Consider the following 15136-nt stretch of genomic DNA (forward strand, 5'->3'; position numbering starts at 1 on the left):
AATTTGGGAAATATACTTTTCATTCTTTCATCCAGGAGACAGAGATCTGAAGATTCCGCTATTAATTCCTCCAAGGAACAACACATTTTACATTCACCAATCAATGTGCACTCCCTTTCAGTTTCCGACATCTCGATCAATTGCCAAACCAATTAATAATAACCTGATATAGCCTCGAGTTATTCGGTCATCACCTTTGTTAAATAAACAGATTCCAAAAAAACTGAGAAAAAAACTTTAAATATTCTACAAAATCTTTTAAAATATATTTAATATTCAATTTTTACTTGTATTTCGTGGTAGTTGAGTTCTAAAGGAGAGACGGTAATCACTGGGTAGCGCTTGAATAATAGTTATTAAATAACTTCCGTTCAACTTACTGAGAGGCTCACCGCGCACCCTTATCATCTTCAAAGTGACCTCTATAAAGCAGTGATAGCCTGATTGTGTTTCTTATAGTTACTGGCACAGAAACATTTCTTCTGGGAGGCGGGGAGGTTTACTGTGCGGTACAATACGAGGAGAGAGCGGATTATACCGTTCCGTGGGGTTAGAGGAAGCTTCGCGCAGTTCGTCGCTAAATTAAAACAGCTGCCGAACAACGAAACGCTGCAAAAGAAAAACCCGTCCGATTCCATCCGAATACTCATCATATTTTGATGACTACGTTTTGACAAAAAAAGCATTCGGAAGAACACGGGTCGCGCGCTTCCGCCGACAGTTCCGGCACCAGATTTTGTCCAAGTCTCCACAACTGTTCACGAAAGGCGCGGTCTACAACTTTCGCGGCCAATTCGTGTGATTTTAGCATTCCGCTGCAGTTGACCTTTATCCCATTGTCGCTCTGTTGCTTCGCAAAATTCTTTCAATAATTTTCTCTCCAGGTTCATTGTGTATAATGACCGAAACATCTCTTCAAAGGTTTGTCACTATTAATGCAGCAGGTGTCTTGCCTTTCGCTTAGTTACTAAATAAGCCTGGTTCGAAACTCGGTTTAACTAGTGTTGGGGTAGAAACCTTCGAAGTTTAGTCTGTAAAGATTCCACCGTCTACAAATAGTCTGCCCTGCATATTATTTGTTCCCCAGATTATTTCGTGCCCCATGCCTTTGCTTGAACAAGCAGCACAAATGATAGAAGTCAAGAGAAAATCAGCAGATGCTGGAAATCCAAGCAACATGATAAAAAAAAGTCACGACTGCATCTCCCCCCTTTTCGACGCGATTAACACCACGAGTCAGTTAGAGGGAAATTCCGACCACGCTAAAGCTTATCTTCGGCTGAACATTAATTCGTCTTAGCGGGATGGGTGGCAGATATGCTTAAAAAAAAACAGCAGAGTGTGTTCTGTTCTTGAGTAGACTGAGTTAATGTTGACAACATTTACATTTATATTATATTTACATTTTGTGTTGACTAAATTTGGCATATTTAATTATTGATTTGGTACATTAGATCCGTCCAAACGGTGCGACCGAGCAGCGAAGCCACCAAGCGGAAAAGTGTTAAAATTCCGTATCATTCTTGATAAACTTCCTTCAAGTTCCAGTAAGCTTGCCCCCCTCCTTTTCTCTATCCCTTAATTTCCTGCTAGAAATGAACATAGTAAAATCTTTGAGTGCGACTGACATAACGAAACTGGGAGGAGTACCAAATAACGGGTAACGTACGCGTTTGCTGCTGGCAACGTACTCGCCAGCCATCCGTTTATTTTATGCCGTTTTATACAGCCCTCGCGGTTGCGTGTAAGTTCTGGATGTGTTTCGCGGCAGTGAGAGGCGAAGATGCGGTGTGGCTGTCGGCTTGCACCGGCAGATGGCGCTTTAGCCCCACTTGACTCCAGCGTGGTGCCTGCCGCTGACGTGCTCGCCAAGGGCTGATCGCACCAAGTGGAGGCCCTCTATGGTAATGACTGGGGTTGGGAGGGATTCTTTCCCCCCTTAAACGATCGATGTAGATCGGGAGGCGAGCAAGAAAAAAAGATGAATGAACCAGGTCTGATCAATTGTCACAGAAACGGGACAGCTCAGAGCCGAAGAATGAAGACGCGTTGAGAACTGGTGAATGCCGTTTGAACGGAATAAGAGGTGCTGATGACCAAGTAAGTAAAACAAGGGTTTTCGTCAATTTCGTCACTTTTGCTCTTTCTCAGCAACCTTTCTCAGTTGCATGACTGCACTTTTTTGTTCTCCCTTGCAGATGCCTGCCTGGAAAACAAGGATATTGTTAAAGATACTGATTGGTTTCCTTGCCATACATTGTTCTTTCGCGCGAACCATGAAGGTGCGATGTTTCTTTATTTTATTCTACTTCGTCACCGGCACGGGCCGATCGCAAGGAGCCCTTAAAACCATCAATATGGCCATCCTGTTGCCTCACAACAACACCATCTATCCCTGGGCTTGGCCGAGGGTAGGTCCCGCCATCCAACTGGCCATAGAGAGGATTAACCAGGACAAGGAGCTGCTGAAAGATTACGAGCTCACCTACAAGTTCAAGAGCAGCGAAGCGGACGGCTCGTGTTCCAATTACGCCGCCCCTTTCAACGCCGTGGAGTTTAAGATGACGGGCGACCCCGATGTGTTTGTGGGACCCGGCTGCATGTACGCCACCGCCGCGGTGGCCCGATTCGCCAGCCACTGGAATCTACCCTTAGTCACCAGCGGTGCACCGGCTTACGGCTTTGACAACAAGACCGGAGAATACAACACCACCATCCGGACCGGCCCGAGCCACACCAAACTTGGGGAATTTGCCAGACACATCCACGAGACTTTCAACTGGACCTCGAGGGCGGCACTAGTTTACTGGGATTTAAAATTGGATGACCGTCCCTATTACTTCACAGTGGAAGGGATTTATACCTCTCTGGAGTCAGAATTTCGAAACATGACGGTGAGACACGAAAATCTTATGGACAATGAACTGCAGCTGTCGGATATCATAGAGATTATACAATTCATTAAAGACAATGCCCGGAGTAAGTGTATTTCTGGACCCCACCCCTTCTATCTACATGGTGACAGTAAAGAGGTTTGATGTTATTTAGGCGGTAGCGTCGCACCATAGTATAAGTAAGAGAAATGCGCCTAGCCTTCGCTATTTTCCCAAAGTAGATGATTCAGGGGGACAATGTCAACAAATGATGTTATAGTTTATATCCTAACCATTGAGATTGCGTCTTCTCCATTCACGCCCCTACTTCATAGCTTTTTAATAAGCTGTTTCTTTAAATTACTAAACCAACCCACTGTGATAATAGATTTCCGGAGATCCTGAGGTCCGGAATATTTCGCCGAGTCCATTTAAATCAGATTGAAACCTCGGTTTTGTTCTGCGGACATAGCGGAGATGACTCCGTTCCCGCTACCGAGAGACACGGAATCAGAGGAGCTTTAAGATGTGAGGGTTAACACTGGGTTTAAAAGGGTGGATGCAAATATAGTGTAACATTTCACTTGTTAAATAACTTGCAGTTCAGAATCAGAAAGTATCACGCATTCATAGTGGCAAAAATTGTGTTCCGCGTGGAAAGTTAAATGTAACAGCAGTTACTAAACTGTTGGCCAAAACAATTAGGAAGTTGACACTTTTGAGGAAAGGAGTTACACCGCTTGATAAATTTGCGATGAAAAATAAAACTTTTTAATGATGATAATATGAGAAATCTCTGGGAGTAGGTTAATGAACATAATAAATTGAATTGCACACTACGAGCGGAGCGCATTGCATTGGAATATAATTAAGGTATTGTGCGAGTGTTTTGGACCACAAATAGACTGCAGACCGATGTACCACCTAACGTTTACAGTTCGCAGTCACCCATTTCCAGTAATGAACCGTGCGTGACACAATCCTGTATCTGTAACAGACAATTGAAGCATTTGAACGATCGATTAAACTGCCCATTACACGGCGCTCACAAAGTGCCTCGCGATATGAATCTTAGGATATTTTTCTGAGCGATTACCTCAATTTTATTTAGAATTGCTTAGGATACTTCATCCTATTTGACAAATAATCACCCCTCTGAGTTTTTGCTGTGCTGAAGTTAAATGAACGGTTTTAGTTTAATGTATTATGTACAAATGGTGCTTTGATTTACACGGCGTCGCATCTCTTTTTTTAGTTGTGTATTGGTGTCTTCCTTTGGAAAAGTTTCGGCAGATTTTGTGGCAAGCGCAAAAAGAAGGGCTGACGGACGGCGAATACGTGTTTTTCTATGTGGATCTCTTCGCCGAGAGTCTCCGAGTGAAGGCAACCGGACAGTCCACGAAATATTGGGAAATTAAGCACAACAACGAACCCCTCTTTCCAGAGGTTTTCAAAGTAAACACAGTTTTTTTTTCAACTCATTTAACACATGGTGTACAGATACCTTTCTCGTTCTATTAGAGGTCGTTATGCCGGCAGGAAGACTGTGCAGATTGCAAAACTTCTAGTCTGTGTTAAAGCGTTGTTTAAAGTGCCGTCGCAATCTGTTTTTACCTGTCACCGAGCGACCTACATCTAAACGCCATTAAAGGAAGCAGGGTTATTAATTCAACCACCGAGCTTGTCTCCCCCCCACCCCATTTAATGGTTAATCAACCGAATTTAGCCGTTGTTTAATATCTCAAGGTTATGTTGCCTATTAAAAATAATTTTAGAGCGACAATATATAGCGAGGATATTCTAAACAAATAATAACTTTCACACAAAATGCTAGCCGAATTGTGCAGGCGAGGCTGTATCTAAGGAAAAGAGTAAACTGTCGACGTTTCGGGCCGAGACCCTTCATCGATGCTGCCTGGCCTGCTGAGTTCGGAGTGAGTGAGTGAGTGTGTGTGTGTGTGTGTGAGTGTGTGTGTGTGTGTGTGTGTGAGTGTGTGTGTGTGTGTCTGTGTGAGTGTGTGTGTGTGTGTGTGAGTGTGTGTGTGTGTATGTGTGTGTCTGTGTGAGTGAGTGTGTGTGTGTGTGAGTGTGTGTGTGTGTGAGTGTGTCTGTGTGAGTGTGTGTGTGTGTGTGTGAGTGTGTGTGTGTGTGTGTGAGTGTGTCTGTGTGAGTGTGTGTGTGAGTGTGTGTGTGAGTGTGTGTGTGAGTGTGTGTGTGTGTGTGTGTGTGAGTGTGTGTGTGTGTGTGTGAGTGTGTGTGTGAGTGTGTGTGTGTGTGTCTGTGTGTGTGTGTGTGAGTGTGTGTGTGTGTGTGTGAGTGTGTGTGTGTGTGTCTGTGTGTGTGTGTGAGTGTGTGTGTGTGTGTGTGTGTGTGCGTGTGCGTGTGCGTGTGTGTGTGTGTGTGTGTACCATTGTTGTGTGTCTTACCGCTTTATTTCTAATGGTTCGTCCCCACTCACATTGAACCTCCTAGCCATGTCGAGAACTCCACCTTCATATTTTACTGGACTCAAAAAAGGGCTTAATCCTTTTACGGTGTACGGTTTTCCTAGTTCTTTGGCAGTGGTTTCTGCGCCGTGTTGCATGTTTAAAAGACTGGAGGCGAAACGTTTTGATTATGGCGGAATCGCTATATCCGCAGACGCTGCTCTGGACGCTAACTAAACCGTTTATAACTATTTTTCTTCAGTCAGTGATGATCATTACCTACCGGCATCCCGAAGACCCTAAGTATTCTGATTTCCAAGAGGATTTACGTGAAAGAGCCAGAAATGTGCCGGGCGTTGATTTCGACAACTCTCTGGTAAGCGTTATATTGAAATAGAGACAGGGTATAGTTGGTTGTTGGTATCAAGTTAGTTGACAGTATTAATCAATTGATTAGAGGAAGACAAAGAGCTGGATGACATGGCAAGTGGCTGGAGGGATACCTTGCACTGATGCCAATGAGCATAGGGCATCTCAGATTTGCTCTGGGACCGGCGTCTGATTCTCATCATGTTGCAATGTAGCTACTGAATACGCTTGTGGTATGCCCTGTGAATGTATGTCTAAAATACCCTGGTTTATTTTTTCTTCGATCCAGTGATCTGTGCAGCACGTTGGTGTGATGTTATCTTGAAACAAATATCAGTGCATTTCTAGTATATTGCAGTCCATCTGAAAATAGCCAACTCGCCGAACCCGTTGTAACAAATATATCACTATTCAATTTCTTACGTGTTTATCTATTTCATAGAAGGATCGATTCCTGTAGGAAGTACAGTAATAGCAGAAATACAGGAAATTCTATAGTTTTAAGTAAACTAACAACACTGTTCATGTCGTCGTTGGCTCGCAAACAGAATAGACTTCAATTTATTGTTCAATTATGACACTTTTAGACAAGGTTTTCTGATACTGTGTCATGCTTAAAGTGGACATGGCTGCTCCTGGGCCAAATGAAATGCTAAGCTGACTGTTCTTTGCTGATGGTTTTGGGGTTGGGGTGCTGATTTCAGCAAAGAAGTTCCTTGCTTTAACCTGTACTTATTAAATGCTGACCCTCTGAGAAATGTCATTGTTACTTTGTTAATTTTCTTTCTCCAAGTCCATCCATTTTTTGCAGTGATGTATATACTCTTACATTTAATTACACTATATATATGTATATATTTTATGTTATTTATTTTGCTACAAAGTGTTTCTAGTGAACAACCAAAATTTAGTAATATGAATTGAATTGCTGAATGCTTTGGGGTCTGATGTATCGTACTGTTTCTGTTCAAGAATTTGTATCATTGAAAATTGTAAATTTTCTTCGAGCACTAGAGTTCTGTTTTGTTCCTCTGCTGGAGCTTTATATTAATGTATTCATAACGACACTGTTTTTGCACACCTTCATCCAGTGACCATTAGATCTAGGCCCATTCTTCCGTCGCATTATCCCATGATGTGTTATATCATGCTGCACAAATGTAATCTGAACTATAGAAGTCTTAAAACTATTGCGGTACATTCCCAGACAATGTCTAATTGAGTAATGCCATCTTTCTCACGTAATCCACATTTGCCACCACAACAAATATTCAACATCAGCGTCTCATTATTAGTCAGTGCTTCCATTAGCCCTGCTTCCTGATATTCAGTAGGTATATTCATGCCTCTGTGAAACTGACCGTGATTTCTGTTCACCACACCAGCGCATTTAAATGCAGACATCTAGAAGTTCTTCTTGGTCCTTCATACTGTGTTGCAGTCTCTGTCAAAAGAATCATAGCTTAATCAGGAATTGAAATGAACTTCACTGTTTCATATGTAATAGTTCATATATAGCAGGTTTTACAGCGATTCAATACATTAATTCTGAATACTGTAATAGAATTTAAGACAAACGCAATTTTAAAAATTCCTTGTACTTTAAGTTGATAATTGCTTTTCTCAAGTTTCTGACATGAAAGGCAAATTAACTATGGTCATGAGAAAGTGTTTACAAATCTGTGTAAATGTTGGTGCTTTTTATTTCTGATTTGGGGTATGGCAAAATTCTTAGTTCTGATTAGAAATCCATCCCAATGGGATTATTATTCTTTGACAATGTGGATGCCCCCCCCCCCATGCTTCACCCCTCAAAAAAAACTGCCTCTTGATAACTGCACACTTGGGAATAGAGAGATCACCTCACAGAGCCGACAGAAGCTTTCTGCATGATTACTTCAGTGTAAGCAATGAGCATCATTACTTTGCCATTGATTATACAATTCTGGGCAATGTACTTCATGTTAATTAATTCAGTAACATGCTAGTATTAAGTTTACAGTTCCTAAATTTAAAAATGTAACAGGCAAGGAATAATAGAAGTTTGTGACTCAAATATGTAATCCTTCAGAAAGCAAGCAACATGAAGCCAGTCACAAATATTTTTGTTCCCTATTTTCATTGTAAATTTATTTAACATACTGTATCCTATTGAAATAACTAAAGACTAGTTGTGGATAAATCTAAATCGATTTCACTTATCCACCACCACTTTCAGAGATTTTAAATTTCGGATGTAAATTCAGTTTCAGCATAAATACCAATGTATTTGTCATGTTATGAGTTTAGAAATTGATTAAATTAAACACAATATGAACAATAAAATAAGATTACACTACCAATACAAGATAGAAGTACATGAAAATTTTAAACATTATTTTAGAATAAACTTCTTTATTCCTAACCAATTCATTTGTTTTCAAAATTCAATCCAATAGCACTGATTCATGGAAACAAACATAGTCCAAAAATTTTAAATCAATATCATAGATTTAGAGTTGAATTTAACAGTAATAAAATTAAGCATAAATGCTGATAGATACATTCTTTAGACATGGTTCTATATGGCTCTTGATGGATTAAGTGCAGGCTATGCAATACTATTTTGTATAAACAAACAAATCAAGTGGAAGATAAATAATAGTTATGTCTACCAATATGTATTGTTTATGGGTGGTTATCTTGATTATCCTTTTTAATCACATTGGATTTTTCTACCTTAAAGAGCCCCAACATCTTCAGTTAATTTACCTAACATGTGGATGATGAATAGACTGGGTGTACTACTGTTAAAAGTATTAATGTGGAAGAGTCAACGTTAGCATTTTTTTGGAGTTTTGGCTGTACAACTTTTCACTTAAGTGAAAGATAAACCTCATCAGATAATTTTTCAGCTTTCATTGTCACATTCTTTAGATTGTTTTAAAAGATAGTTATTGAAAATCACTCCCTGAGAAAGTTTCAGTCAATTAACTTGTAGTTCCTGTTGCTGAGATCTAAACATACCTATTTCTGAAGCCCTCGCCAATACAAAATTCAAAGTAAATTTATTATCAAATCAAGTATAAGTCACCATGAGATTCATTTTCTTACAGACAATCACAGTAAAACAGAAGCACAGTAAATTCAACAGAAAACTACACACAGAGACTGACAAGCAACCAGTGGGCAAAGAAAGGTAGACTTTGCCAGGGGTTCTCAAACTTGTTTATGCCATGGACCCTTACCATACCAAGGAGACCACGGAATCCAAGTTTGGGATCCCTGTACTATGCAAATACAAAAAAACGATAATAATGAGTAAATAAATAATTCTGAGAACGTGAGTTGTTGAGTCCTTGAAAGCGAGTCCATAGATTCTGCAAAATCATGCAATTTAGCATGGTGAACAATTGTTGGCCTTGCCATAGGTATCCAATCACAGGAATTAATTAGTAACTCAGAACCAGAATTCGGGTTTGAAGTTTGCCTTGAATTAAACTATATTCACATCGCTGCATTATCAAGTACTTTCTCTTTTGTAGAATAATTATAGTAATAAAATTCAGCTCAGATTAATTCTCCAGACTTGTCTTTGTGTACATCTCCTGAAGGATCAAGAATGATTCATAAAGCAGAACCTAGAACCGTACAGCAATGTTGTGCCGAACCACCTCAAAAGCAAATCAAAAATGCCCAAACACTAATTCCCTTTACCTCAACCAGGTTCATGACCCACCATTTTCCTTGCATCCATTTACCTATCCAAACATCTCTTAAAAGCCTTTCACATATTTACTTCTACCAGCATACCAGGCAGCACATTCCAGGCATGCACATCTCTCTTAAAGAAAATCTTACCCCTCACATTCCCCCTGAACCAACCTCCTTTCACCTTCAATGCATGCCCTCTAGTATTAGACATTTCAGCCCTGGGAAACTGATACTGTCTGTCTATCTATGCCTGGCACAATCTTGTTAGCCTCTATCTCCCCTCAGCATCTGACATTTATTTTGAAATAGTATTTATTTACAAATAAGTAAAGTAGAATGTCCAATGAAATATACAGGAAGATGATGTTTCCTGTTTGGCATTGCTGTCTGCTGCACTTCAACAGTGCCCTTAAGTTAACTACAGGGTCATCAACCAGGGTCCACCATTCATTGATGTTTCACTCTCTTAGCCTTGGTAATGAGTCAAGTAAAATTTCAATAATAATGATGATAAATATTGTAAAATGTTCTTTCTGTTCAAATGGATCTGTGTAATTATTTGAGTGCTTAGCAATCTTAATTAGATTCATATTTGTGCTTTGAAAGTCCTCCAGTGTTCTGGCCACGACAGAGGGTCAAAGGCGCATCTGAATTTGCATTTGTAGGGATCTTCTTGGGTACTGAGATGTGATTCCTAAACCATAGATAATGGTGGCAGCTGGGAATTGCACTCTAGGCTAACTAGAATTCCATTAAGGCCAAACAGTCTGCTTCTTTTCTTTCAAATCTTCTTAATTCAAGTTACTGGTCAATAAAGTAGTGGTTAGTGGCAATTGGTTTATTGTTACATGCACTGATAAAGTGAAAAGCTTATTGGTATGAGGGAGAAACTGAATGCAGAATATATTGTTGAAGTTCCAGAGAACAAGCAGTGCAGCTTTAAAAAGGTTAGATACATAAAATGTGCAGGACAAAGTTAACTCCTGGGATCTGGAGTTTCTTCTGAATTCATAGACTGTTTTGGTGGAATATGCTAAAACTGAAGAAGGCAATGGAAAACTTACATAGCATTTGCACAGGTCATCGAAAACAAGATTCTGCTATGTTTTGTTAAGTTTACAGTTCAAAAGTTGGCAAGTTATATTCATAGTGCCATCTCCCCATCTTACTTTGTCATTGGGAATCATACAAATGGGAATTCTTTGTAGACCTACAAGAACACAAGCAAGCTTTCTTTTCGGCCATGAGGGTCTTATCTAAACAGTGCTACATACATAAAATGCTGGAAGAACTCAACAGGACAGGCAGCATCAATAGAAACAAAGAAATGAATGTTTTGGGCTGAGACACATCAGGACTGGAATGGAAAGGGGATAGAATAGTGGATGCGGGGAGGACTAGGTAGAAGCTGATGGGTGAAACCAGGTGGGTGGAAAGGGTAAAGAGCTGGAGAAGAATGAATTTGATAGAACTGTTTGGACCATGGAAGAAAGAGATGAAGGAGGGGTACTGGGGGAAGATGAGAAGATTCAAATAAAAAGGAAGGGTTTATGAGAGTACAGGAGATGAACAGGTCAATACCAGGGCAATGATTTGGAAGTGGCAGAAATATTATTATTATTATTAATATTAAATAATTTGGGTACTTATGAGATAATATAACTGGACATTGCTTTAGATTATAAGATAAATAATGTAATGTATTTAAAATAGAAAATGAATGTGTATGTAAAATCAAACCCTAAGAATTCTAGGTCTTCAGGAACAATGCCCATGCATTAAAAGAATCTAAAGGACTATGGATACCTAATTAAATAAATATATTTAAAAGGGGATACAACATGCCTGGTGAAATATTGACAGCATTCTTTCCTTCAGTGGTTAGGGTGTTAAATTTGAAAGTAGGAAAGGCATATTGTAATTGCATAAAATTCTGGTCAGCCCATATAGAAGAAAACCTACAGGATAAGACAGGCCTTTCGGCCCACAAAGCTGTACCAAACATATCCCTACCTCAGAACTACCTAGGCTTTACCCATAGCCTTCTATTTTTCTAAGCTCCATGTATCCATCCAGGAGTCACTTAAAAGACCCTACTGTTTCCACTCCATTACTGCAGCGGGCAGCCCATTTCCACGCACTCACCAATCTCTGCGTTTAAAAAAAAACTTACCCCTAACATCTCCTACTTCCAAGCACCTTAAAACTAGGCCCTCTGGAGCTAGCCATTTCACCCATGGGGAAAAGCCTCTGACTATCCACATGATCAATGCCTCTCAATATCTTGTACACCTCTATCAGGTCACCTCTCATCCTCCATCGCTCCAAGGATATTTGGAGTATTGTGTGCAATTTTTCTTGCTGTGAAGAATGTGGAGGCTTTGGACAGCATGCTGAAGAGGTTCTCCAGGATGTTTCTAGAATTAGATTATTTCATGGAGTTGAGATGTTATGCTGCTGTTATATGAGATGCTGGAGTGGCCAAATTTAGAGTAATCTCTGCAGTCCTGGTCACCTATCTGCAGGAAAGATATCAATAAGATTGAATGAGCACAAAGAAAATTTACCAGGATGTTGCTGTGATTCGAGGACCCAATAACAGTAAATACCCCACAACCATCATGTTCTTGAACCAGAGGGGATAACTCGACTCAATTTCACTCATCCCATGACTAAACTGTTTCCATAACCTATGGATTCACTTTCAAGGGCACTACATCTCATGTACCCAATATTATTTGATTATTTATTTATTATGTATTTATTATTTTTTTCCTTTTTGAATTTGCAGATTTGTTTTTCGTTCACACATTATTTGTTTTTTTTTGGTCCTGTTCGGTGTGGTCTTTAATTGATTCTTTTGTGTTTCTTATATTTACTTCGAAGTGCTTTGATAATAAATTTCCTTTGAACTTTGAAACTTTGAGGTTTGAATACGTCCCTGGGATGTAGGAGAATGAAGGGAGAAATTGAGGGGTAAAGATAGGGTGAATACAAACAGGCTTTTCCCACTGAAGTTGAGTAAGACTAGATCTAGAGATCATAGGTTAAGGGTGAAATGTGAAATATTTAAATGAGAACCTGAGCCTCTTCAGTGAGAGGGTGGTGCAAGTGTGGAACTAATAAGTTAGGACTTTATTCCCTGGAGTGGAGGAGAATGAGAAGAAAACTGAGGTATACAAAATTATGAGGGAGTACAGAAATGGTAAATGATCAGCTGAACATGTAAATGCGCCTATGATCCACGTAGAGATAATCTAGTTTGATCTGATAGACCTTATGGAGACATTTACAAGGGGATCAAAACAGGGAACTCAGTGTTCAGGGATATTTGATAGGTAGGAAGGAAATGGATGTTGGATTTGTTTGCTAATGAAAACATAATGAATTCAAAGTGAGAATTACTTTAGGTGTAGAAGGTGCAGAAACCCTTTGGGTGGAGATAAAAGCTTCTAACAAAAAGTTGATAGTGGTAGGAGTGGTGTTCAAGCCCAAAGCAGAAATCACCAAGGCTGTAAATGAAGGAATAATGAGGAGGAGGGCAAGGGAGTAGAGTAGTGCACTGGTTATTGGGTTACCTTAATTTTCATGTAGATTGAGTTAATAAGTTTGGGAATGTCTTGAGAGTGAACTTGAAGTGCATTTAGATTAGTTTAGATTAGTGTTGGTGGAGAACATTCTGAGTGGTTGCATCACCATCTGGTATGAAGGGGCCACTGCACAGGAGCAGAAAAAAGCTGCAGAAAGTTGTAAACACAGCCAGCTCCATCATGGCACTAGCCTCCCTAGCCTCCAGGACATCTTCAAAAGGTGAGGTGATGCCTCAAAGAGGCAGCATCTACCATTAAGGACCTCGATCACCCAGGGCAGGCCCTCTTCTCATTGTTACCATCAAGAAGGAGGTACAGGAGCCTGATGACACACACTCAATGTTTCAGGAATAGCTTCTTCCCCTCCACCATCAGATTTTTAGATGGCTATTGAACCCATGAACTCTTCCTCAGTATTTTTCCCTCTCATTTCCCACTACTTACTTAATATTTTAATATACTTTCTATTGTAATTTATAGTTTTCATTACTCTGTATTGCAATATAATGCTGCTACAAAACAATAATATCACGACATATGCCAGTGATATTAAACCTGATTTTGATCACTGACTAAACCACCAGAAAACTGGTTATTTTGGATCTTGTAATCTATAAAGAGACACATTTAATAAATGATTTCAGAATAGTGTATCCCCAGAAATTGATAATCATAACATGATGAAATTTAGCAACCAGTTTCAGAGTGTAAAATCTGAGTCCCAGGTTGAGTGTAAAACTTGAGCCTGAAATACTTGTCTTAAAGCCACATAAGAGAAGAGGGACTGCACAGTATTGTAGTGGGTAGTGTAACATTTTACAGTGCCAGCTGGTCTGTAAGTTCCCCCATGACTGTGTGGGTTTCCTCCTGATGCTCCGGTTTCCTGTCACATTCCAAAAACATCTTGTGCATTAGAGTTAGCCTACAACACACCTCGAATTGATGCGAACATTGCATTTTACTGTATGTTTTGAGGTGTGTGATAAATGAAGCTAACCTTCAGAGCTTTAGTCTGAAACGACTATGGAATGAAGATGGAGTTGGCGAAAGTGTACTGGGCAAATCTGTTAGCAGGTAAGACAGTAGACAGGCAGTGACAAGTATTTTAAGGAGGTGATTCATGATTTGCAGCAAAAGAAGTAGCAATCCCGATGGAAAGGGAAGTTTCAAAGGGGGTGAGAGGAAAGGACAACCCATGGCTAACTAAGGAGGAAATTAAAGTGAAGGATAGAATGGCAAAAGTTACTGGTAAACTTGAAAATTAAGTGAAAATCCTGTAATGAAGGCAAAAATAAAAGTGAGGTCAAATTAGCGTGTAATATAAAAACTGACCTTCAGCAAAGGAGGAGAGAAGTTATAGTTATTTGGAGAATGTACCAAAGGAAATAATTATGGGAACCTAGGATATTGCAGAAAAATTGCAAAGATACATTGCCTTAGTCTTTACCACAAGAGACACTATGAACATTCTACTAATTCTAAAAGTACACCTCAGTAAGTTCCTAATACATGTTCAAATGCATATGGTGAATAACGTTGATGCTTGAAATGATAGGGTAATAGCAGATAAGATTAACTACCATCACCATCATTAAAGGAATAACATTAGGTAAGCTAATATGTCCTCTGGACTAAAGGTTTGTATCCTCAGATCTCAAAAAAAAATGGGTGTAGAAATAGTGGATACTGTAGCTGCAACCTTCTTAAAATCTATAGGAGACAAATCGAAGGATTACAAAATGCCACTGCAATATCCTTATTCAAAACAAAAGGTAGGAGGAAATCAATGATACATCATAGGAGGTAAGAACAGAACCTTTGGAAGTTCATAACCTGAATTTCCAAAAAGACAAACAAGAGAAAGTCTGCAGATGCTGGAAATCCGAGCAACATTCACAAAATGCTGGAGGAACTCAGCAGCCCAGGCAGCATCTATGGAAAAGAGTACAGTTGACATTACAGGCAAAGACCCTTCAGCAGGACTGGAGAAAAAGAAATATGGGGAGTAGATGCTGCCTGGCCTGCTGAGTTCCTCCAGTAAAGGCACCATGGTTTCATGGATGTGAAACAATTTTATTTTAGGCAGCTAGACTAGACAAAGAAACCAGCATAAATTTTGTATTTGGATCTTCTTAAGCTATTTGACAGAGATCATGTTCTGCAGTGTTGGAACTGATTAATGATT

General features: G+C 39.7%; 1 protein-coding gene across 1 annotated transcript in view; it reads left to right on the forward strand.

Annotated features, from left to right (window-relative positions):
- The first annotated feature begins 1945 nt into the window (after positions 1–1945).
- The window catches only part of npr2 (natriuretic peptide receptor 2), a 140333-nt gene continuing 127142 nt past the window's right edge, over positions 1946–15136 (forward strand). The window contains exons 1-4 of the mRNA XM_059989518.1: positions 1946–2100; positions 2199–2979; positions 4129–4328; positions 5562–5675. Of these exons, the coding sequence (XP_059845501.1) occupies positions 2199–2979; positions 4129–4328; positions 5562–5675 (1095 nt within the window). The 5' untranslated portion in view covers positions 1946–2100. The remainder of the gene's footprint in view (positions 2101–2198; positions 2980–4128; positions 4329–5561; positions 5676–15136) is intronic.

The sequence above is a fragment of the Hypanus sabinus genome, chromosome 14, assembly GCF_030144855.1.
Source record: "Hypanus sabinus isolate sHypSab1 chromosome 14, sHypSab1.hap1, whole genome shotgun sequence".
In the NCBI taxonomy this organism is placed as follows: Eukaryota; Metazoa; Chordata; class Chondrichthyes; order Myliobatiformes; family Dasyatidae; genus Hypanus; species Hypanus sabinus.